We start from the raw sequence: 25,216 nt of genomic DNA, 5'->3' as shown, positions 1-25,216 counted from the left end.
GGTTACTGCCAGCTGTAATCTCATAGCACAGCCATGTGTTTGAAAGAATTTGATAACTGTGTTTCACTGTTGTAATGACAATGTTTGTCATTTGGATCTCACAATGTAAAAGAACCAAGAAAACCAGTGTCATCAGTATGGCTTGCATGAAGTCTGAAGGATGAGATTGATTATAAAATGACACAAATCCCAGTGGAATTTGCATAGCATGAAAAATGTTTGAGAGCCAATACCACTTAGCTAAAACCAGTGTGCTGCATTCTGAATACTGGATTCCTATGAGAATCCAGGCTGAATTTAATCAGCAATGTTCAAAGCCAGTTACAGACTGCCTGGTTCAAAAGCAAACTTCAAGACCTCCAAAACACCAAACCTCATCAAGTTGGAACTAGTCTTTTATATTGCTGATGTGGAGAGAAAAGTATACGGAAAATGCTTGAACACACGGAGATGCTTGGTTTTGTGTAGGCCTTAAAAGTAAATCAGCCTGGTTGTTTTTACAAAGCCACAAGGTGAAATTGACCAACACATGAATGTCATTTTTTCCATAAAGCAGCTCTTAGTCTTACTCACTTGTTTAGCTATTTTCCCGTAATCTATCCACCTCACGCTAGCAAAGTTTGTCGACTCAGCGCAGTTGAAGCCGTGATTGAAACCAGCATGGTAGCCGTAGGGAAAAGTGATCATGAACTCTCCTGCCTCTTGAGTGATCTGTAAAATACAAAAAATCGTGTGAAATAGCACAGCTTTGGCAGCAACACTCACAGCTAAACATAGAACAAATGAGTAAGAAGAACAGGTTAGTTCTTTTCAGAAATCAAATGATAAAAAAAGAAAGAAATGTACGAAGCACGATTAAAAGAGAAAAAAATATTCTTTTTAACATCATTAAAATAAACTACAATATATGTAACAAAATACACCAGACTCTTATCTTGCTGCACCAGAGAGCAGAAACCTCACGTTTTGCCACAGTGATAATGTGATATACTGTTGTTAAAAATATCTGCATTACATGTAGGCTTTACAAAAATTATGCTTAGATCCTCAGGGATTGACAGCCGCTGACAGCAAGTAAGAAGACAGTTTGTGACGTTTTTCATTGCATTTACACAGCAAAGCCCAAAGGCTTTGAATTTTACTTTCACTTCAATATCTCGATATTGATGCCCAAAGCAATTTATCAAAAGCAAAATTTGCTCCACTTTTTCAGATGAAGAAGAACAAGAACGATAACTTAGTAAATACACCTATAAATGGGAGTACAGGTGCATCTTCTTTATTTGGACACATAGAGGTGTATGATGTCATCTATGTAAAGTAAATTCAGGTGGGGAGCTGCGTCAGCATGCTTAGGCTACGAAGGAACAAGTAATAGGTTTATTCCATGCTGAAAAGAGAAGAAAGAAAACAAAACATTTTGGCTGTGGAGCCTTCATTGGGTGTTTTCTTTCTTCTCTTTTCAGCATGGAATAAACCTATAACTTGTTCATCTGTAAATTCATACTTACAAAATATTTGAAAATTATCCCAAGCTATTACTTTACCTAACAAATTTCTAATTAGCCAATGCTACTAAGCTGGTCAAAAGATTCTATATTTTACTAGGTTCAGAATACTAAATTGTGAACAAAACACAGAATCATTCTTTATCCACTCAACAAGCAGAATATGATTCAGCTGTTGAAATGAATTGTTCCGCATTGTTTGTGGAAAGCGTTATCATGCATGCATTGTATTGAAAGGATATATCTTCTGACAGAATAACAAACTGCAGCTCATACGACATATCCACCACATTTCATAGTGTTTTGCAATATTTTGCAAACCAGACTTTACCGGACATTTCTCCCGATGAATGTCTGTGCCTACAACATACTGATAAAACTTGCTCACCACTTACTAAACCTCAAAAGGGCAAGTTTGGTTTCTCTACAAGCTCCTTGGTCAGCAATATTCATTTTCCTGTGATTAATATTTGCATGTGGCCCAAGTATATTCTGCAAGCAAATCATTGAGCATTTCTGTGGGAAGTAGTGTGCAATATCCTTGATAGTGATTGTTTGTTGTAGAGCTTGGACGTTTGAACTATGAGTTGAGGCCCAAAGTAGTGATGGGGAACAGGCAGGGAGAAACCAGCATTTCCTGCTGAGCCAATCTGTCCTGGAACTCCCAAAAACTAGTAAGTTCGGTCAAAAGAAGGCTGAGAGCTATTACTTTGTGTCAACAAGGCAAAGCAGTATTTCAAAGCATCTCTTTAAGCCCTCTTTGTACCACCACACCTGAGCTGTGCCAGCCAGCTCTGTTCCAGCTAAACGCTCACACCTGCTTTTACACTGGAAGGACAAGCTGAGCCACTGATGTCACACATCATGGGTGAGGTACCCCCCTTGCTAAACCCAACTCAGAAATATTCTAATGAGCAACAAATGGCTTAAATCATTTTCTCTTGCAGCACTCTTGATATAGGAACAAGTAAAGGTTTATTCCATGCTGAAAAGAGAAAAGGAAACACAATGTCGGGAAAAAAAATTGTTGTGTTTCCTTTCTTCTCTTTTCAGCATGGAATAAACCTTCACTTGTTCCTTTGCAGCCTACGCATGCTGACTAAAAAGTTTATAAACTTTTCAAAACTTATCAAAAAGCTTCTGTTTGAGGCTCCTGCTGGCCACAAAAACATACGGCATGAACACCTACAGTTTATGTGTAGAGAATCTATTTCTTCTAACCCCCAAATGAGAAATTTCATTCTGAGAAAGACGACAGCTTCAGAGACTTAACTATTGAGTTCTCAGGGCAAAGAGGACATAATCTGAACCTCAAATGATGCCCAACATGAGGTCTGTTTTTTCCCTTCATGTATCCCTACTGTATGTTTGAGCAACCTGGGTATTTCTAACAAAGTAATACGACACACAAACTTGAGAAACCAAGCGAATTCCAAGGGAATTAGGACTGGCCAGGCAGATCGGGCCTGCATTATTGAGAGGTATGCTATGCACTCATGGGTGAGGCATGCAATCATGATTTATTTTACAGCATGTGTACCCACATATAATGGCTTTAGCTCCAAAACCACTAATAGGGAACTTCCTCATCTGTAAAAGATTAAGCAAGAGATAAGAGTATCGAATTCCCTAACAAACTTTTGGGAATTCTAAAAACGCAAACTTTGAAGCCGCAAAAGTTTATTAATGCAAGATCCAAAAATATCTTCATATGAAATAGAACCCATTAGGATACCTTTTGAAATAATAAAAAACAAAGGAACATCTCCATACACAGTGGTGGACTATGGAAGAGCTTTTCAATGAACTGGTCTGAGAGAGAGAAAAGATCTTGAACTCTATTAAGAGAAGCATTGTGTTTTTTTATAATTAAAAGTCTGAGATGTAATATCATTTGCAAGAAAGGATGTCAGAACATGGCTGTTTATTTCCCTACATCTGCTCCTTAGTGGAAAGCAACTTTCCCTGGTAAAGGTCATCCTAAAGTCCATCCCAAAAGAATGGTGCATAAAATGGGACTAAGAGCACATGTCTACTCAAGCTCTAGATGGGACGCAGCCCATTGTAGAGCCACAGAGAAAAGGACAATTTAAAACCGTTAATTAGACTTGGCCGGCATATCTTCAGAAGATGGGAGGAGACCCAGTGGGAGGGCATCCAATTCCCCTCCCAAATCAAACTCAGGACTCAAGAGCTCCAGGGAGGTACTGTAGCTGCGCTAATCGCCACGCCACTCTGCCACCTCATCTCCCTTTAATGACCTTTAGAAATACATAGAACCAGGTAAAGTACCTGAAAGACACCTGCAGAGCAACACACGCTGACAGCAGAACAAGCACAATGATAACAACACGCCTACAAGTACTGCTCCAGATTGCTGGCTGTCTCCTACACCTCACACACATCTATAAACATGGCATCAATTCTTAATCAAAAATATTTCTACCATTTAAAACTGGAAATCGTTGCCTGGGTCAGACTGGTCTATTGACATTCTGTTTTGCTGGTTTGTGGATAAGGCCCTACTTTATAAAAAGGAAACAAACATGACTCTTGTTTATACAGCACTCTCACTACTAATGCGAATTTTTTTCCAAATACATTTGCTTATCTACTATTTTTATGCTTTTTTGCCTATTTGTTTTTGCAAACTTCTCTGGAGGCAAAATGTGTTGCTTTGTTTTGTTTTTTTAATGTTTTTTTAGAACACTTTAAAATGAATACAAATGAGTTTACAACAAAACAAGCATCAATAGAGACCAAGTAAACATCAAAGCGATGTTTATATTTATTATACTGGTGGAACATTTAGCTTTAGATTTTTACTTTTAACCCTTCATCCATTAAAGCCCATCAAAGTGGACAGCTGAAACAGCCAAAGGAATGATTGAATCTATTGTAATAATATCATATGGTTATATAGCATCATTCTTTATTGCAATGCTCATTTAGACTTCTTTTTAAATGATGTATATCAACATTTTGTTTTGTTTTCCAGCTCTGCCATACAGATGCAAAGAGACATTTTATGGTTTCTTTCCATTTATTTACCAAAAAATACTATAAGAGTGTAACCCCGGTGTCCTGGCCAAATTTCCCCATGGCCTTTACCAATCATGACCTTCTAATAGCCCCTATCTATGAATTGGCTTCATCACTCTGCTCTCCTCCTTCCTTAAGCAGCTGTGTGGTGGATGTACTGGTGCACTATGGCTGCCGTCACATCATTCAGGTGGGTGTTGCACACTGATGGTGGAGGAGAGTCCCCATTACCTGTAAATCACTTTGAGTCCATAAAAGCGCTATATAAGTGTGAGGAACGCTTATTTCTTCATCTGCGCTCCAGAGATGCACAGTTTCAGACCGTGACTCAGAAGAAAGAGTAAGGTACTACTGACTACACTGTATTAGTTCTTGTTCTGAGAATATCTGGAAAGCTGCAATGCTTGTAGCAAGCTGCAGACCCATGTTGTTCTATTTCTTTCTCCCTGCTGTTGACAGCTTAAGCAGGTGTTCTGTTGCAACTGAGCGCTATCCGCTGAGCTGCCACCTATTTACAGCAGGCCAGCTTATCAGTGTTCAGCATGCTTCTAGTTCTATCGCTCAGAGCTTGGAGAGATCTGATTCTCACTCTCCCTCTCTCTCCAAGTCCCATTGATTACTATCCACTTCTGAAATGAGGCTGCTCTCTTCGTGACAGCACAGAAAAGATTTCTCTCTAAGAGCTCCTAACACACTGTGACCGTGTGAGGCTAGCTCTGTGTCCTGAATACCAGCTCGCCACCCACTACATACAGCACATTTTTAGCAATTAAAGGATGCAAACTGTCCTGTCTCTGGAGATTAGCAGAAGAGAGGACTGACACACTGCAGAATTCCTTGCATAACTGCAGTGTCCAGAGGACGCCAGCTAAGGGGGCAGTCTGCTTGCCTCCTAACCAGTTTTCTTCATGGCATTGAGTACAATATGAATCAACTATCACATCAAACTCTATTTCATTCCATGAAAGTCCCTTTAATGCACCTTGGCTCGGTGATTTCACATTCATCCATAAGCCATAACACTGTATCATGGTTAAGAGCAAATAAAGTCAGCATTTACTAACCTCAAAATCTGACATTTGAATATCAAGAGGCACTGCAGAACGCGTAGCCTTTCTATCTGATAAAAACACCATTTAATTTTCTACAAAGTAAAAGCAGAGATCTCTGGGGGCTTCAGTAAGAGACAAAATATTAGAAGTATTCAGTATTTAACTCCTCAATGCGAAGAGAGCATTAAAGAATGTCAAAAAAAGATTTATTTTTTGTCATTTAAACATTACACTATTACAAAACCACAGACGAAAACATTTAGCTTCCAGTCTTCCTAAACTTGTAAAAGACTAGATTGTAATTTATCCATCATTAAAACATAAATACATACTTCATGTTATTGAACATATCTTGACTTGAAGTATTCAAGTTTGAAATGAAATAAAATATTTAAATTCAACACAGCACTCACTTTGTTTACTAAATTTGCAGCATTTGGATTATGTGGATGACAGTGGATGACAACTCCAACACTGTTATACCCAAGCAACTTGCAGCATCACAGATTTCAGTAATAGCCTGTAAAATCCTTTTTCTAACATACTTTTTGTTTTCAGTGCCTTTACTTTGGTAACAAAATAACATTTAAAGTAAAAACTCAAAACTCCGAGACAAGTCCTGATCCCAGAAAGCCCACTCAACGGAAATTCAAAGAAATTCATTTTTATTTTACCTGGCACTTTTATCCAAAGTGACCTACCTTTCCACCCATTTATAAAGCAGGGTATTTTGCTGTAGCAATCTGAGTGAAGCAGCTTGCTCAAGGGCAGAGAAACAGTGTCTCACCATGAATTTGATTCCAGAATATTCCACTTCTGAGTCAAGAGCCCTGCACATTGCTCCACACTGGGTCGGTTGGTAATTAAATGGCCAGACAGCTGATTCTAGACTCATGCAACCTTTTTTGTCAGGACGTTCCTCAAGTTCTCCTACAGGTATGTTCCACATTTTGTCCATTAACTATCATGGTTCAAAACTGAAGAGATTCAGTTATATTATTCTATACCTTTAAGGCAATTTGTCCCAATTTGGGAATAAATCTAGTTGCTGGTACTGTAGCTCTTTAATTGATCTCATTAAATAATCTTATCCGCCCTTTATTTCTGATTTATGACTATTATGATGTCGATGAAGTCCTCAGAACAACAAGCAACCAAACAAGCTATAGTACATGGGCTTAAAGGTTAAAAGTAAGAGTAATATTTTTATCTCATTAAACATATTATGTATATCACAGGTCCTCCGAGTACTGAGACACCTCCTTGAGGCACAAAAACTTTTGTAGGGGGGAGTGGTACATTCACTCTCCCGGAATGGAGTGGAGCCGACACATTTGAAAATCTGTTTGCATATTTACTTATAAGTATTACTGTGCAGCTCTCCTTAACAGAACAGGAAAATGTTTTAATTGGATTATGAAATTATTTTTGAACTGCAATACAGAGGTCAGGACTTGATGATCCAGAGAGAAAGGCAAACACTAATACTTCATATACAAATGCTTTTGTTTCGGTTTACGCCCCCAAAGAAGTTCAAACTACATTTTTAGCACCCTGGCAATTCGTTGTGGAACTCACTGAGTTGGATGTGATTGTGAGTGCAGATATAATCCATCAAGAAAGAAACATATGCCCTGTATCTGGCATCTACAGTATTAAGAACTTGGATGTCTGATTTGCATATGGTTCATATGTAAATATGCTTAACCAAAACTACTACTCCTAAATCATACTTCAGTATTGATGAAAATTTAGCGTTTTCTGCGTGTGGGACACAATGTAGAGATACTGCCCATGGTGGTGTTTCTTGATCTTCATCGTGTAGCAGTCACTGACCCCTGCATTCTCTGGGATGCAAAAGTCAAGGTTTCATTCTACTAAAGTTCCCTCACAGCTGCATACTGTAAATCTCGTCTGGTAAAATTAATTAACTGGAAACCAAGTTGGCTTTTCTAGCGCACGCTCAACGACTCATTCCTTCTGATGTTACTCCAGTGGAAATAAACCTTGTTGGAAAATAAATAAATCTGACGCTTAGATATGGTGCTGAGTTTCTTAGACCTACATAAAGGCATACTTATTACTTTAATGAGAATCGACCGAGCCATTTAATAACTCTGAGACTGCAGGAATGAATGCTCTGCCGATATTCCGGCAGATATTCTGCAAATCCTGTGCAGATTAACTACAGATTCACCCTTTTTTATTCTAAATTACACACTTATGAAATGTATTTAAATAAAAAAATGATATAAGGTGTCTTTACTTTCCCTAGTCTTTCTCGTCCTCACATGCATACAGTATATAACCATTAGATATGCATGGTTGTATCCCATAATCTAACAGTAGAAGGTGAGAATACTTCTGAAAACTCCCTTACACAACAGAGTCCATTATTATCTGGAACCAATTTGGAACCTGCCAGTATCCTCCACTTACATGCGACCAATGAGCAACAAATGATTTGAGGGTGCAAGAGCTTTTGCCCAAGTTTTAGCACAAAGGAGGAACTATATGATCATCTACTGTATCTCAGAGCTGAGATAAACCGGTGATTTTTAGAGACATTACACATGTCCAGAGTGAGTATTTTTTTCAGATGTACAACATTTAAGTGCTCACATTTCCTGATTCTCTGATAAGGTTCACTATGTAGGTAGGTGAATATGAACCTTCTATATGGAAAAGAAAACCTCAATAATATATTCTTAAGTATTAAAATAATGAGATTGCCTTAACAAGCACACAGATCACAGGTATTATCTCACTATCTCAAGCATCAGGCATCCCATCTCACTAATTTTCAAAAAACAGACTGAATTACTTTGCTAATAATTCATTTCTTTTGAAGTGACAATGATTAAGTCAACATTATAATATAACATTATTTTATAACCCACCTTTGCTCCTCAGACTTCATACTGTTCACAGTCATTGCAATCACTAACAATCATAAGTTTCAGGGATTTTGTTATAACTGAATCAAAGAATATAATCAACTAAAACCAAAGAAAAGCACCATAAATGTGTATAAGACAAATTAAAGAACAACAGGTGATGCAGTTCAGTTAACTTTTTCCTTCACTGGTAAATTTACAAAAAGTGTATAGAAAAACAATCCTTCGACCACTAATAGTCTTGTAGTGAGATATTCAAAAACACAATACCATTTCACACAAACATTAAAATATCCTTTGTTCAAACAGGTCACTATTTCATATAAAATTAAATTGAACCACTCAAATTTCTGTAGGGAAATGCTTCAAGTATAATATCTAAAACTTCATTTTTTGCTTTAAATTAGATATGGTTTTATTCATTAAGGTTTTATAAAAAAAATAAAAAATAAACTTGTATATTTTCCTTATAATTTCGTATTCAATAGTTTGTTCTTAATGCTTCTGAAGACTATGCTCAATAAGACAAATTTTCATTCACAGTACAGCTAATCCATATTTCTTAAGTGTTATTAACACCACCACAAAGTGAAGTACTTTTCTCTGAAAGGATGGGGAAAAGTGAGGTTGTAACATTACTGCATGATGGTAAATCTATCTGAAATAGCTTGCTTACTAAGGTAAAACTATTTGACAACTTTGCCTCCTGGCGAACTCAGAAATGAAAGTACATCTTTCAGCTAAACAAACCAGCTCTTTTTATTCCTTCTTGTAACTTGCAAGGCCATTTGTAGTAATAAATCTGTCACTGTACCTTAAAAATGAGAGGTGGCCTTTCCAATTTTATAGAATCTCAGGAGGTTTAAATTCATACTTGTAAAATGCACATTTTATATACAGTATGTGGATACACAGAAGACTACATTTGGACATAGATTTCAAAGTCCAGAACAAACCCAGTCACACCATTCCGAATCCCTTACTTGCCTTTTTCCCAACTACTTCAGTTTTTTTTTCACTATAAAAGAAACAGAAGACATATTGATCTATGACATTTAGAGCTCATTTAGAGCTTTAACCATCAACTCTTACTTAATGATTAAATGTATTAAAATAAACAGGTAGTTACTGAACAGTTCCCATACAGCTGAAAATAGATCTACTGCAGTATTAATACAAACCCGGTGGCAATTAGTTAATTTTAGAGCTACAGTGTAATGTCGCCTTTGATCGATGCCAGGAAATTTCATCATCCCAATCTCACGTGAGGGGCAGAACCTAATTATATCCCAGAGGCAGATTCAGCCAGGTAATCTTCCAGCTGTATGTGGCAGGGATGGCTGGCAATTTCTTGATTGGAAAGCTCCCTGTAAATCAGCCTGGGCTCTTCTCCCCGTGACACAACACCCTACAAAAAGTGTGTAGCTTAACGCCCGCGTGTGCGCACGGGAAAGAGAGAGAGAGAGGCTGACTGAAAGGTACAAGTGAAGGACAGGTAGACTGGCCGCCTGCCTGATTATATTCTTGCCTGACTGATGAACTTAATTACCACACGTCTGCAATGTGGAAGGCAGCCTGCAACAGACTTGCCAAATGTGGCTTTTTTTTTTTTTGATGGAGAGGGTTAAAGACACCTGCTTTAAAATAAAAAGTCATGTAGAGATGAAGGTCTCAAAGGTTAACTGTGGGAAACACATTCATCTTCCGTCTGGTTACACTCAGTTTGACAATACAGGTACCTTAACAGGTGTACAATTCACATCCACGTCCTACTGAAATGGAGCTACAGCAATCTGGTCTGGCTGTGGACTTGGAATTATCTAACGTTTTTGGAAACTTTCACTACCTTGAAAAAAAACACAATACCTTGTCAAAAGGGATCCCATATTTCTTCAATATCGAGGGAGAAATCAGAGTCATCTTGTGACGAAGAAAGGCATCACAGCTTTTGAAGCTGTTTGGGAAGAAACCTGGAGGGAGAAAAATTATGTTTATTTTATTAATGTTACAGTGTTGTTCTTTTTTTCCTGCATTTGTGTTTGCTTCCTCACAGAGCAGTTGCAGAAAAAATAGCTGCAAGCATCTTTAAACTGTTTTAAATGACAAACTTTGACTCTATTCTTTATAATTATTCTTGCAGCTGCTTGAGAAGAATAAGATAGCATTACATAAACTAGCATTACCTTATATAAAACAATGTTTGAAAAGTCTAAAAAAGTAACTTGTATAATAGGTTATTCAAAGAATTGTGTGTGGATGGACTTGGGTGATGGCTTATTACGCCAAACCTTAAACTGCTAGAATGTAAGAGGTCTACAGACAAGTCTACAGCGATGCAGATAAATAATTGTTTTTATGAATTTTGTGAATTATTTACATACAGTATAAAGATTAGCATTCAATGGCATGATCTAGATCTATTGTAAATCACTCAGTATTGCTCATTGTTAACTCCTAAGTACTGAACTTTCACAATAAGAACACTATTACATGCTTATGCTACTGAAGGTAATACAATATGTCCATTTCACTTACTACAGTGAAGACAAAGTAAGTACAATTTTACATATGTATGTGCAATCACAATACAAAGCAAAGTTAAATTTACAGGCAAAAATGTTTTGCGATTGCTTGGCTTTTTTTATCCTTTCTTTTACTTCAGGTTTTTTAACCAGAGGGGATGCTTCCCTTATTTGCTATGCTTAAGACGCCCTGAATCACTGTTCTGCCAACATGTTGTTGAAAAATAAGGAGAATTCTCAATGATAAATCACAAAGTAAAGGAGATTGCAAATTAGGGACTTTGTTATAGTGAAAATGACTTTGTACAGTGAAAAAAGGTATTAAAATAAATGTTTCATTGGGCAAAAAAAATGTAAATCAAGAGATCACATAACAAGAGGCTGCTGCTCATTTAGTTAGTTGTTTTCCCCAGTGAATAACATTTCCTGAAATATTCTTTTGCAACACAACAGAGATTTGCAATAAGATTTACAAGGGTACTTGTAAACTGATATTTTAATATGTAAACAGGTAAACATGCAGAAAAACACAGCCTTTACTCTGAAGGTAATCAATGAATATGCAACAAATACAATCTCTGTTTATTGCATTTTAAAGGGATATATATTTAGATGGAAAATTAAAACTTAAAAATGCAAAACACTATAAATAATACTATGTAATGGTTGTGCTGATTGATTATTTATAGTATACTGTACAGGACCCACTTGAAGTACATTTAATTCAAATCTGGCCCACCATAGCAAATGAGTTTGACACCCCTGATCTAAGTGGTTATTGAAAACACATGCATGGATGTGAATCATTTGTTCCATACACATTCCCTGGAAAACCCTGTTTTATAACTTTCTGCATTACTGATGATGTGGTTTGCAGTGGGTATTGAGAAAATACTGTACATATTATGCTCAATTTGTACCTTTCTCTTTTCCAGAGTCAACCTTCATAAGCAAGTCGCTGAAGCTGTTTTGCGGTAAGAGGCAGTGATAGATTTAACAGAAAAAAACGTTTGTATATTTAAAGATTGAAGCTTCATGTATGCATAGCTCTCATCAAAGCTCACAAATTTCTCTGAAACTGTAAACATCTCTTAAATTGTCACGGATGAAGCCGCTTGAGACAGTGCTCATTTTTGGCCAATAGTTTTCTTTCTAAACTGCTGATCTTCAGTAGGATGAGTCAGAATGTTCCTTCAAGGTTCTCAAAAGAGATGGGGTTCTCCATAAAATGTAATAAAAGTCTCTCTGTATTTCCCTCAAGTTTATGGTTATCTCTGTGTAAGCCTCACCAGATCTGCTGAACTTCTTATTCGTTATTAACATTCACTGCATGGGTTCTAGAGGCTATAAGATGTCTATCTGTTCCACATATCTTCTCTTTTAACTAGCATAATTAGAAATTTGATTAATGCTGCTGTATTAATTATTGAAGCTATGAGCTAACATTAATAACTGCAAGCAAATAGACAGTACTTCAAATTTGCTTCCTAGTTTCAAACTTTCTGTACTGTTTGAAACTAGGAAGCAAATTTGAAGTTTTCATCACAGGCGGCGCTTTTTCTAACATATTTTTCTATGTACCGTACATAAAAAATGAGCAGCAATGTAATTGAGCAATAAAATGTTTTTCATTTCATTCACGGTAAATTCAAGATATTAAAATTGAAACATCTTATAGATGACTGAACACCCCAAAACCACAATAAAGGGGTACTTTTAAAACAAACTGAAATTCAATCAAACATAACAAAAATAAAACTCAAAAACCAAAGAAACAAAATACAGAATCTCAACTGTCTGCATCCCAGAAGGTTTTTCTGGTTTCTTAACAATACTAACAATACTACAAAGCCTGCATAAATACTTTGGAGTAAAAGTATTTTGAAGCCATTTCATCCTACAAAGATTTTCCACAATACAAATTCTAATAAAATTATGATGTTACACAATACTGTATATAAAACAGCCTTATGTTTGGACCTGTAATGCACAGCAGTGCCTTGTTTTGCTCATGTTTAAACTTTTAGTAGCCTTGAGTAAATGCGTTATTACCAACAGTCTCTCCACAACTGATAAACCACTGTAGTGCACGGAAGGTATTTAGCCTTCTCCTCTATTTGAATGTGTACATTACAAGGTTACAGAACAGCTTGTTTTTTGTTCGTGCTCAGTCTGGTGTTGAGAGGGATGAAAGTATTATTCCTATCGTCTTCCCGATTCGATTTACTACTGTACTGAACCTGCCTGGAAACATACCCTAGAGAACCAAGAGATTGTAAGTCCACGCTTCTTTTCTCTTTGTATTCCATTAATTAATATTTAAATTGAAATCAATGAAGAAGGAAGATTCCATTCTTTTCTCTTTCTTTTTTTGGATACAGATTTGCAGCTGAAGAGTGCGCCGCAGTTCTAAATAGTCATAGCGAGAAATAATTGAAAAGCACTGGAGGAAGGTTATGTGCTGAATAACAGTATTTCACACCATATCAGAAGTAACCCATGGCAGGACTTTCTGGGAGCACTGGTGCAATGACCATATGATAACAAAACAAAGAAGTGTCAGCACTCCACACTAATTTATGTTCACAATTAGTACAGCAAAATTACCACATCAGCAGGAGTCCTGCCTTTGATGATGACTTTGAATCAACACTAAGTGAAATGCAAACAGCCTGGGTCTCAAAGGGTAAGGCTGGGACCATTTCTCATGGAAAAACTAATCATGGCCACAGTCTGGAAATGACCAAATCACCCCGAGAAAAGTAAATACTAAATCAAACAGACTTGTATTATACAATAAGGAAAAGCATAATCTATAAATTACAATGTTTCCCTACAATGGTAAAAGAGAAGGCACTATCCATTACATTTTAGTATCGGGGTCTGCTTCCCTCTGGTGTACAAGTATAGTTTATAATACAAAATTATAGATGGTTAATGAATGGTTGTGTTTTGATACTCCAGATACTTTAGATATCATTTCAGTTATTTAGTTAAGAAAAAGACTTTCTTATACAGAAGTTAATCTTAATACTGAATTAAGAATATTAAGCCAAGACTAGAGCATCCTGCAGTAGAGGTGCTCTATAAATAAACTGCCTTTTAGTGAAAATACAAAGCAGATTGAGAGAACGTAATCATAGCTATTTCAGTACTAGATATTGACTTTCATAATGACAGCAGTCATTAAGTTGCACTCGTAAAAGCACATCCATTGATACTTTTCATCTGTTTTTTCTAAGCAGGTGGCAGGTTATATATCGAGCCCTACCATTAATTAAAAATGGGAACGCAAGGCTCAAAAACCAAGATTCAGAGATGAACACCAGAGAGAGGCGAGTTATCACTCTGTTTTGAACCACAATGACAGCAGGTTCACGTGAAAATGTCACTGAAAACACGTTCGTGAAATCAAAGACAATTTCACATACTAAACATTTAAAAAAACAATCATAAAAATAAAGAAAATCATATTACATTGGAAGGTACAAAACTTTTCAGCAGTGCGGCAGGATGGGTTTATGATGATACTGTATACCCCCTTGAGAATTTGAGGTAACTATGTTAAGACATTTTACTGTGCATATAAACACCAAAACAGTTTTGATGGTGCAATTGCCATTCTTTATACTACACTTCTTTATGACGCTACCCTAGTGGCAGCTTTTCATCTTGAGCGGTTTTCTACCAATTACTGTCTCTCTTTATACGTCCTGCTTTGTCATGCGACCTTCGCGTATGACTAGTTTCAATACTCTTAAACTCTTGGAAGTACACAGACAGGAGTGGATGACAAGGGGTTGTATTCCTCCATTTCTCTTCCTTCCTTTCTCCCTTAAAAGACAGTTGTTAATCTGCACTTTTTGTTTAATTAGGAGAAATCTGCACTGGTTTAAATGAAAGTTAAAGAATAAACTTTTATATTGCATATATTATACCACGTGCTTACACAAATCTAAAGTTGCAGGATATGATCATTCTGATGGGCATGATATCTTTTTAAGTCAGGGGATTCCATGCACACTATACTTAATAATAAGTATAATAATATATTATACTTAATAAAAGTAAAGACGTACGGACGTCCCCTGCTCTGTTAAAAACATCATCTTGAAATGTTACACGACAATAAAAGATAATAAATAATTAAAGAAAATATGTCACAGAAGAGCACCCAGTGCAAACTAGGCCTAACCACAGATAGTTGAATAGGTAGCTGCATCAGCATATATGGGTTCAAACGTTTCTTTTCTTCTCTTTACAGCATGGAATAAGCCTTTATTCCTAATCATAGATATAAACAACGCAGTCTAATGTGAAACATGCATGAGATGGCTCATTCAGATCATCTGAACAAGCACATCTGCATGCAGTTCAAAGTATCTTTCGTCTTTAAAGTAAATCACATCTCTCAAAACTATACGCTATCAAGAAAGACGATGTTGTACGCCCCACGAAGTGTCTCTCTTAATAACCAATCCTTCTTTCTGCCACCACTGATCCCTCCCATGCTAATAAAGCATTTCACTTTGGGCTTTTTCAAGGAATTGTCCTATGTTACAGACATCCAGCTAGCCACAAAACAAGTTCGGAGCTCAGACTAATCACTTTGCCTGAGATTTGCACTTCAGCTGCTCCTACACAAAACTGAACGACAAAATGGCAGAGATGAGCCAGCAGCCGAGAAAGGATATTAAACAGCGGCAGTTATTAGATCCACGTCTGATGTCTTTCAGATGCAATATTTGTATGTGCCACAGTCAATCAAGATTACAATGGAAACAGAAGATGAAAGCAGTCGAGCATAAAGAGCAAGAATGATAATTATAATGGAGGGACAAGATAATGGAGAATAGCCTGACTTTTCAGAATATTTTCATGTCTCAGCTATCGCCTGGCCTGGACACCCTGCAATCACAGGTCATATGTTTTAAAAATCCAATTTGACTCATTTGAAAGGTAATACACACTTATAAAGAAACAACATGCAAAACATTGTTTTTATTATTAGTCTTTGTGACAAAGAATAGCAGTTGATTTTAAGTGAAAAGCTGAATGTATACAATTTGTGTGATGCCTTTCATAATTCTAAGAGTTTGCTATCACTTACACAAAATGATAACAATGCTGTTATTTGATAACTGTAATCACCACTAGGTACAGAGAACTGAATTTTACTGCATGTGCATCTTGCCAGCTAAAGTCCACTTCAGGAATGTTCCAAGGTTATTAGTGTATTGGAGTGGACAAACAATACTGAGAACAGGAAAAACCTCAAGCAGGTACCGTATGTATTTATTATGGATTTCTTCTATATTTAACTTATATACTGTAATGTACTATAGATCCATTACATTGAACCTGAATTATTATTACTACTGCTACTGCTACTACTACTACTACTACTACTACTTGAAATTTAAACAGCTAAAATGTGGAATAGGGTGAAGATCAGAGATTACAGGCAACTAGAAAGGAAACCTTTTTTCTAATGAGAGAAACAAATAACACATGCAATCCTTAATATTTAAAACCTCAGGGGATACAGCTTTTCTATAATATGACACATATTGCAAAAGATGCAAGGGGAAGAAGAAAGAAGAAGAAATACTCAGATCCAATATATTTAATGAAATAAGAGAGAAATGAGTCTCATACTCATACCCCTCATGGAAATGCATATCTCTGAGTACTGTAATGACTTTCAGGAATTACTCTGGGGAATTACTGGTCAGGCTCATTGGCATTCTGTAGCATCATAAGTAAAGGTGTGTGGTTCCTGCTGTGTGACATAAGGGCCTGAGAAACAGCATTAAAACAGGACCAGTTAGATTTTATTTGTCCGACTGATTAAACAAGCTAAGTAACACTTCAGATTCGCTTTCAGTTCTATAACCTCTGCAAGTATCTGTATTACAAGTTCACAACACACTAAACTGTTCTCCCAAGTGACTCAGCTATCAAAGGCCGATGTTCGCTCACAGACTGAGCCCATTGATTCAGCTGTTGTCGGTTTGAGCCTGTGTCACTCCACTGGCCAAATTCAACCAATATCCTCCATGTCTCCCCATCTAATCTTCTACAACAGAGTACTACTGTAAATTTTTGAAAAAACTGGATGGCACTTTTCCTTCTGTGTTTATTCATAGATCACAGTGTAGTACATTACTGTCTATCACAAAACTAAGAAGTGACAAACATTCTCTCTGTAGTTCCTTAATCAGTTTGGCGTTTTATGATTAAATTGAATTTTTTCATCATTATTTTTCATTATTTCATTTCAGTGTTACGAGATTAACACTGTTGTGTGCCCTCTGTAATTAAACATGAAAAAAAACAGCATTTTCTGCCTAGAAAAGCTCAGCCACAGCCATTTGGTTATGAGAAATGAAACTGCTCTGACGTAAAATAAACCTAACATATATCTGAACCACAGTGGAAATGTATTCTTCAGCCAGACCGCCAACTGGAAAACAAAAATTTGCTTTCTTTCAACTGAACCGCTGTGTTTAATTCTTTTAGTCACATAGACTGTCCTTTTCCTTCATAGGACTCCTACTCTACTGAGCTATCAGGCCCAGTCAAATAATAAAATCAGTTTCATGAGAGACCTCAGGGGTTTCAAACCCCCCAGAACACACATCCCAGCATCCCTCTAAGCGAGCATGTTCTAAAAAATCCCTTAAGCATTCCCCCTTAGAAAAAAAAAATTCACGGTTGTTTAAAAGTCTGTTAGTCACCATGCTCTTTCTTTCATACTCATTGAGACGCCCATGAAGGTTAGGAGCACATTCTTCCTGCTCAACCATCCAGAGGTTTTTTTTGCTGTTCTTGTTATGCACCCAACTGCAGCACCAGTTGGATTACAATGCTGGGAAACGTTGTTCTTTGAGACGGAGTTTCGTTTCTGTACCTTACTACAGGGCAAACTGGAAGAGAAATGTGCACTGCCTTAATACCAAACCTCACAGAATCCCGCACAGTTTAAGAAGCCTTGGTGAGCTCAAGATGTACAGACTAAAACACCATTCACTGCTAAATCTCTTATCTGTCCAAAACAGACAGTTCTTAATGGCAATGGAACAGTGACAGCTAGTGCCTCCTGAGTCAGGGGAAGCATAAAAACAGACCGTTGATTGGAGAAATGAAGGTTGAGTCCAACTTTGACTAAAGAAGGAAAAAGGTGTTTCATACTGCATGCTTGGGAACTTCTATGAGCCACTCACGTGAACACCTTACTGTGGAATGGTGTAAAGGTCAGCTAAAAGAGCAATGATGTTAAATTTCAGCAAAACCTGTCTGGTTCCACTGTGACTGCTCTTTTTTGTGGTTTTGGAATGTTTTGCCACCCCCAACCCATGCACGTTCATACACTGTATGGCATGTTCAAAGCAGACCTTTCCCGCACATCAGAAGTGAACTTCAACCATGACATACAGTACTGTATTCTGACTTTTCATAATGCTGTACAGCCCAATCTAGATTTTGAAATGAGTTATCCAATACAATGTGAGTGTCAAGGGTGCAACCAGCAGGTCAGTTTGTGGGCCCTAGTCTTTACCAAACTCTTACTTCAACTTACAGATGTGCATAACTGCATAACAAGGTAACAATAATGATAATAAATATAATACTACAGGTCAGTAATAACAGTAATCGCAAGGTGGTAATTCTTCTTTGCTAGCTTTTTTAAGACATCCTCCACCTGGAAACAGTGCCAAGTTGACAGATTTGACCAAAGTCTGCACAAACAGCTGAACTCTTTTAGCTACTGCACCTGGAAGTGTGGCAAAGATCTTCAGTAGACAGGGAATGCTCAGACAGAACATAATGTCAGCCGCTGAAAGTGCTTTCATCACAATATTCAGTCAATCATGCACCGGACATCCCCTTCAATCACTCTTTCTATCGTGCTCAGTTTTTAAGTCCTCTGGAGTACAAGGAATGTCAGGGCTAATGATGTCATTTGTAGAGTGCTGCTTACAGCATCTGTTGAAAGTTACCCTCAGCCACGTGCTTTTGAATGAGAGGCAGGTATCATTCTAACTCTGACATGTTTATAGAATCTGCCCTCTAATTCATTCGTCCGGCTGTGGGCAAAGAGAATGTATATAGATGTTTTTGTTTTTGGATGTTTTGTTTTGGCAATTCTCCCATCTTAACTGCCATCCTCGTGGGATGAGGAACTTGAAGAGGAAGATCTGTAGGCCCCCCTGCATTATGAAAGATGATGGCAAAGTCAACATCAGAGCTCCGCCTCATGCTTTCAGTGTCATCACAGGCACTATTAGTCTGCTCCACGTTCTGCAGAATATCAGTGCTCAATTCCTGGGGACAGCAGGAAACACGGAGAAGCAGTCTGGAGAACCTTGCCAGTGTACTCAAGGAGATAAGGAAGACGTGACTGACTACACATCGAAACTGTGTAGCTTTCACTGAAGCAACACAGTCACTCCATTCTCCCGTATCTTTTAAATGACTATGTCATCTATCTATCTCATATAACTATATACACACAATGTGTGCCTGGATTTATCTCTGAAAAAAATAAGAGCTAGGGCCAACATTCATTTGTGTCAGAATTGTATGTACAGTATATATATTGCTATTACAACAAGCTATTCCCAATTGAGTTTCACCTTTCTAGACAATACAATACTGCTATATCTACATATAGTCCATGTATAGGTATTCCATTTGATTTTTAAATTCAAGACATATTGCTCTCCTTGCCTCTTCAATCTGCAAGGGAGATGTTTTTATGACAAACTGCATTGACTTTTCACTAATTATAGCTCCCTTATTGTTTGTCCTTTTAGTTCAGAAAAGGCACATATGGAACAGTCTAAGTGCTTATATAAGGGAATTCAAAGAATATCCCTCTTATGCTTTGTGCCTTTGTGTTGTACTGCTTGATCACCTAAGAGAAGGCGAACACAACCCTCACACAGCAAAGAAATAGCCTGTAAAGTTGTCAGAGGACATGTTCTCATTATCAGTAATCATTTTATGTAGATGTATTTTCATTCTTTGAAAACACCAGTGTTTGGTAACAGCAATTGCTGAAAAAGAGACTTGCATTCAGAAATATGTGTAAATCTACTTTTATTCACAATATCCATTCTCAAATGCCCTACCTCACTCCCTTGTAATCTCAAACCATGTCTCATTCTTTATCATTATTCGAAAGACCAGATTTCAATGCTCTTATTTGTATGCTTATACTTTATTTTGTATACTTTAGCAAAAAGGGCTTTTAACAAAGAAAGGCCCTGTTGTCCTCCCTCTTGGCCTGGTGACTTGAAATTCACCTTTCAAGCAGAGAATCATTCTTTAGGTAGTAAAGTGTTAAGAGATGTCTTGTTATTGGGTCAGTGCTGTTACAAGTGATTTCAGAAGAGAAGATACAGTAAATGGTCTGTAACAGGCTTCCAGACAAACAGCCCCGATCTCTCCCTGCTGACTGAATCAGATTTTCCATTAATCTAAACTGGGTCCTCTGTGTTTGACAGGATGGGGATTATATACAGCAATAAAAAACACTCAGGATTTCATATCTCTAAAATTACCTCATCAGGAAGATACAGCCCACAGCTATTCATCGAGAATACATTTAAATCTGTCCCAGCTTGAATTCAATCAATAGTGAAAGGTATTGATGAAGTAAATTCTCCTTTACAAAATAAACTAGAACATTCTTCTATTTTCAATGTTACTCATATTTTGGTGAGACCACAAAATTCTCTCATGTCATAAATGTGACAAAGACCTTTCCATTAGTAAGTATTCTGAATTACAGAATATTTTTTCTCACAGTTAAGAGAAAAATGGTGACATTTATTCCTAAAAAATTACCACAAAAACAACATTTTGAAGATAAAACATTACCATTGATCTAAATGATCTAATTTAAAAAAGCAAAACAACAAGACTACAATATTTAAAACACAGTGGCAGCACAAATTGTTATGATTAAAGAACAGCTTGGAAACTAAATGCAGAAACACAGCAACATTAATAAACAAAATGTAATCGTTCCCCAAGATGAATATTGTACCTGGTAAATTACATTGCTAAATATTGTCTCTTTTTAAAAAGCTGTACATAATTCTCATCTTTTCTTCTTATAACCTAGAAGTTTGTTATTAACTATAATGCCTCCCATTTTCTTTAAGCCATTAAATGCCATCATTGCATCAAAATGCTGCAGTTAATCTTCCTGCTTTTCAGCAGAAGAAGGAATCACAGCCAAATCACTTCCATACATTATTGCAGTCAGCAGATTTGATTGAATTTGCACTCAAAAAAAGTACAAACATTAGGTGTAAAATACATTAAGTGCCTTGAGCCTAGCGACACTAGCAAAGGGCAGTATTTGAAAAAGAAAATGCATACTTTTAGCAGCGTTTGTGCCTGAGACAGTAATTATTTGTAGATAGAGAGGATTATAAGAATGGTTCTAGAGCTGAGCCTGTTCTTCATTAGACCCAGCAACTCTGCGAAAATTCAAGAATGTCTTACTCTGAGTGGTTTTCTGGAAGTCCTTTTTTAGGATGAACAAAATGTACATTTTTGCATTAGCAGGGGATTACGATGTAATTTTAATCATGGAAACATGGACAAAGAGTGATGGATGACAGATACTTTAGTGTATATACAGAATTCCAAAGAAACAGGAAAAATGAAAGAGGTGGACATTTGATACAGGATGTAAGCATTCTAGTAACTCTAACACAGCTACCTGTAGTAATCAGTTAATCACACCTCCCAGTTATTGAGTGTTATTTTGAACATTAACCTCTTACCGATATCTCAGTTTTCTTCCAATTTACTGGTCTCAAAAGAGACATCCTCAAATTATCTTCTAAAAACAAGATGAGCTATAATTTCCTCTCATGGAAAATTACTTGTTCTTACGTTTCTAGAAGTTAAAAGTTCTTTCACCAGCATCTGGAACCAGACAGTTAATCCCATTAGTCAAAGCCTGCTTATTAAGCATGGCAAATTAAGGCACAAAAATAAGAAATCATGGTATGAGGGCAATCATATTAACACAATTTTTGTGCTTTTGGGTTGCCACTGTAGAAGTAGCTCACATGTGAAAGGATTACAGAAATCACACTGGAGAAACCAAAGTATTACCTGCAGCAAGACGCTCCAATCTCTTTCCATGCTCTGGGGGAACTGCATACCTGAGACAATAAAAGAACACAAACTGAAAACAAGACCTTAACACACTGCATTTAGAAATGCACTAAGCTCCTAAACAATTACACAGAATAAGAGAGTTGTTAATAAAACGTAATTCTTAAGTTTAGAGGTTCCATTTTTCAGTTCCAGATGCACTTTACACTGAATGTGCAGAGAGAGGAGTTCCTGCTCGGTGTACCAACCACACGCTGTGTCAGGCTGGAGAGAGGCAAAGCAAGAATGATGATGTTTGTCCACACACACAGCGAAGGCAACACGAGCAGTCAGGCACGGCAAGCACAGCAGGGGATTCTGAGAGCCACTCTCACACGTGTACGACTCTTCCCATTTCTATAACATGGCCAGGTAATCACGTACGGGCCAAAGCGTTCACCTGCACCCTCTTTTTTTTTTTTTTTTTTGCTTTCTTTCCTTTTAAAACAAACTATGTTAGCAGCCTGGAGGAAGAAAGCCACTGCAGCTGTAATTCCCTGCTGTCAAAGCGTTTAGTTCGAAAGACCTCTGAGCTTTTCTCAAATACCTCTGCTTAAGTCGAAAAAAGGCAATGCTGTTTCTCCATTATTTACCACAAGCTTGTATTCCATGTGAAGCCTGTTCTGACTGGTAAAGGTCGAACATGGAGGATTCCAGGGGGATACTAGAAGAGTGTTTCTAAGCCCATGAGGGTCTGCATTTTGACAGTAAATGTAATAACTGACTTGGTGTTTCTTTTAATGGCGTCTTAGGAAACCCCATTAAAAAAAAAGTTCCAGAAATGAAACAATTCTTTGCCAAAAGGACATTAACACTCTCAAACCTTCGAGACAGGTGTGTGTAAACGTGTACACCTCCATCACCACCTGGTGTCTGAAGCATCACCAAATGAAGCACTTTCAAATTTCCATACAGAGCTCTTGACAGAAACTCATTTCACGCCTTTAAAGGATGAAATGTTTTGAGACACTGTTTTGTAACTTGAAAAGCAGCACTCAATTAGCCATTGCCTCATCCCATGCAAGTTGACATCCTACAGTATATCACACTTAAACCCACATAGCCAAACACAAGCATCACCCTCTGAGTAGATACAACAGTCTAGGATTCAAAACTACAACCAAATCGTTAAGCTTAAAGACTCAGGTTATCTGAAGTTACTGTACCTGAAGGATTGTTTTGTTAATAAAATGATGAGTTGCTGTTTATTATTATTCACTTTCATGCCAAACATCCATATCCATAAGCCACAAACTACAAAAGAACTATTTCAACTATGGTAGATAAGTAACATTTTGTTTTATACCATTTGCTTCCCTATTCATTTGTATACATACTGTATCTGCTTTTTTATTTTGAGAACATAAGAACAGTTCCGAGCAGTTAAAGCCATTCATTCATCTACCCTCTTTTTGTAGTTAATAGCTATTTCATCCAAACTGTTTCTTGAAAGAAAGGGCATCGTCTTCAATAGCATGGCAACTTGTTCCACACTCCCACAGCCCTCTGGGTAAAGAAAAGCCTCCTGTTCTACATTGCAAAAGCACTCCCCCCTGGTTTCCACTGTGCCCTCTGCTACGTGCCTCACTGTTCTTTGTGAAGAATTCTGGTGGGTTGAACTTGCCAGTGGCCTTAAGAATGCTTGTATCAAATCCCTCAGCATTCTACACTGTTCAAGACAAAAAAGATCCAATTCCTTTAGCTTGTCAGAACAGGACATTCCCTTAAGCATCGGCACGTATCTGCTTGCTCTTTTCTGGACTGCATTTTCTTTAACTCGAAGACCAACATTGCACACAATGTCCTAAATGAGGCCTGGAAATTGTGTCCTGGATACTTTCATTTGGTCTAAAAATTTGGTTCAACACTAAAACTTGAGGTTGTGAAATGACAAACATGAGAGACACTCTGCCTTTAGTAAAAGATTTTTCAAGAACTGTAATTCAAATATTAATTTAAAAAAGTGATTTGTTCCATTTGTTTTGCTTTAACTTTAAATTAGAAAAGCACTGCAATTTATCTGTAATTTCAATATATATATACAGGTAGTAAAATAAAATGACTATTCTTTGTATTTCTGTTGTGAAGTGTAAAAAAGGCTAATTTCATTCCATGAAAAATTTGAAGTATAGTAGCAGACGTCTGACAGTCCTTCAGGACTGAAATTAAATTCATTAAACAATCTGGAAAAGAGAGTATTAAATTGAAATATCTTTCATTTTCATGTAAATTCCATCATGTTTTCCCCAATGTCTATGGCAATTTTTAAAGCACTCAGTGCTAATAACATTTTCTTCAGAATCTTTTATGTGAATCACTTAGACCAGATCTTAACATTTCCTAACTGGAGGTTACAGTAACAAAACATGCCTGAGATTAGACCAATCTAAATTGCATCCTGGCGAGCACATTAAAACCTCATTCATTATTACAGGGGGCGAAGTATATTTGAGGTGCTGAACCAAGGCACGTTCATGAAGGCAGCAAGCAAAATCAGGTTTTATTTTTGCAAACATACTATATACCGAGGAAAACCGTGCCACGAAACAGCACATTTTGTCCCCTGCGTCACTCTGAACTAACAGAAATACAATTCTGGTTGTTATTAAATATTACATTTACTGGGATACAGCTGTGTTTTTAATTCTGAAGCTTTCTAATAAGGATGCAAATTCTCTTCTGATGGGCAGTAACAATGCCAATAATTGTGATGAAATCCAATATAAGCATTTGGTGCAAACAATGTACTGAAATACCAAAATAACAGGCACCTGTGCAACAAGCTATAATACATGCTGCATTCAGATACAGAAATAAAGTACAGGCAAGAACTAACTAATCTCAAAAAGAGAAAAAAAGTTTTTTTTTCCTTGTAGGCTTTCTTAACTTAGGCTAATGCCCAGAAGGAAAGCCAGGCGTTTGATTTAGGAATACAGAATCTCCATGTTGTAAAATCTCCAGGCTGTTCTAAACTGTAAGGTCAATATGTTGAGACTATATGACCTTTAAAA

General features: G+C 37.0%; 1 protein-coding gene across 6 annotated transcripts in view; it reads right to left on the bottom strand.

Moving 5' to 3' along the window:
• kdm4c (lysine (K)-specific demethylase 4C) overlaps nucleotides 1–25,216 on the bottom strand; it is a 219,702-nt gene that overhangs the window by 165,799 nt on the left and 28,687 nt on the right. For all 6 annotated transcript variants that reach the window (XM_088608770.1, XM_088609019.1, XM_088609003.1 and 3 more), the window contains 3 exons: nucleotides 22,164–22,213; nucleotides 10,366–10,469; nucleotides 574–711 (listed from right to left, as the gene is read on the bottom strand). In XM_088608770.1, the coding sequence (XP_088464896.1) occupies nucleotides 574–711; nucleotides 10,366–10,469; nucleotides 22,164–22,213 (292 nt within the window). The remainder of the gene's footprint in view (nucleotides 1–573; nucleotides 712–10,365; nucleotides 10,470–22,163; nucleotides 22,214–25,216) is intronic.

This window comes from Lepisosteus platostomus, chromosome 1 (genome assembly GCF_059453375.1).
Source record: "Lepisosteus platostomus isolate fLepPlt1 chromosome 1, fLepPlt1.hap1, whole genome shotgun sequence".
In the NCBI taxonomy this organism is placed as follows: Eukaryota; Metazoa; Chordata; class Actinopteri; order Semionotiformes; family Lepisosteidae; genus Lepisosteus; species Lepisosteus platostomus.
This window is presented reverse-complemented; position numbering and strand designations above follow the sequence as displayed.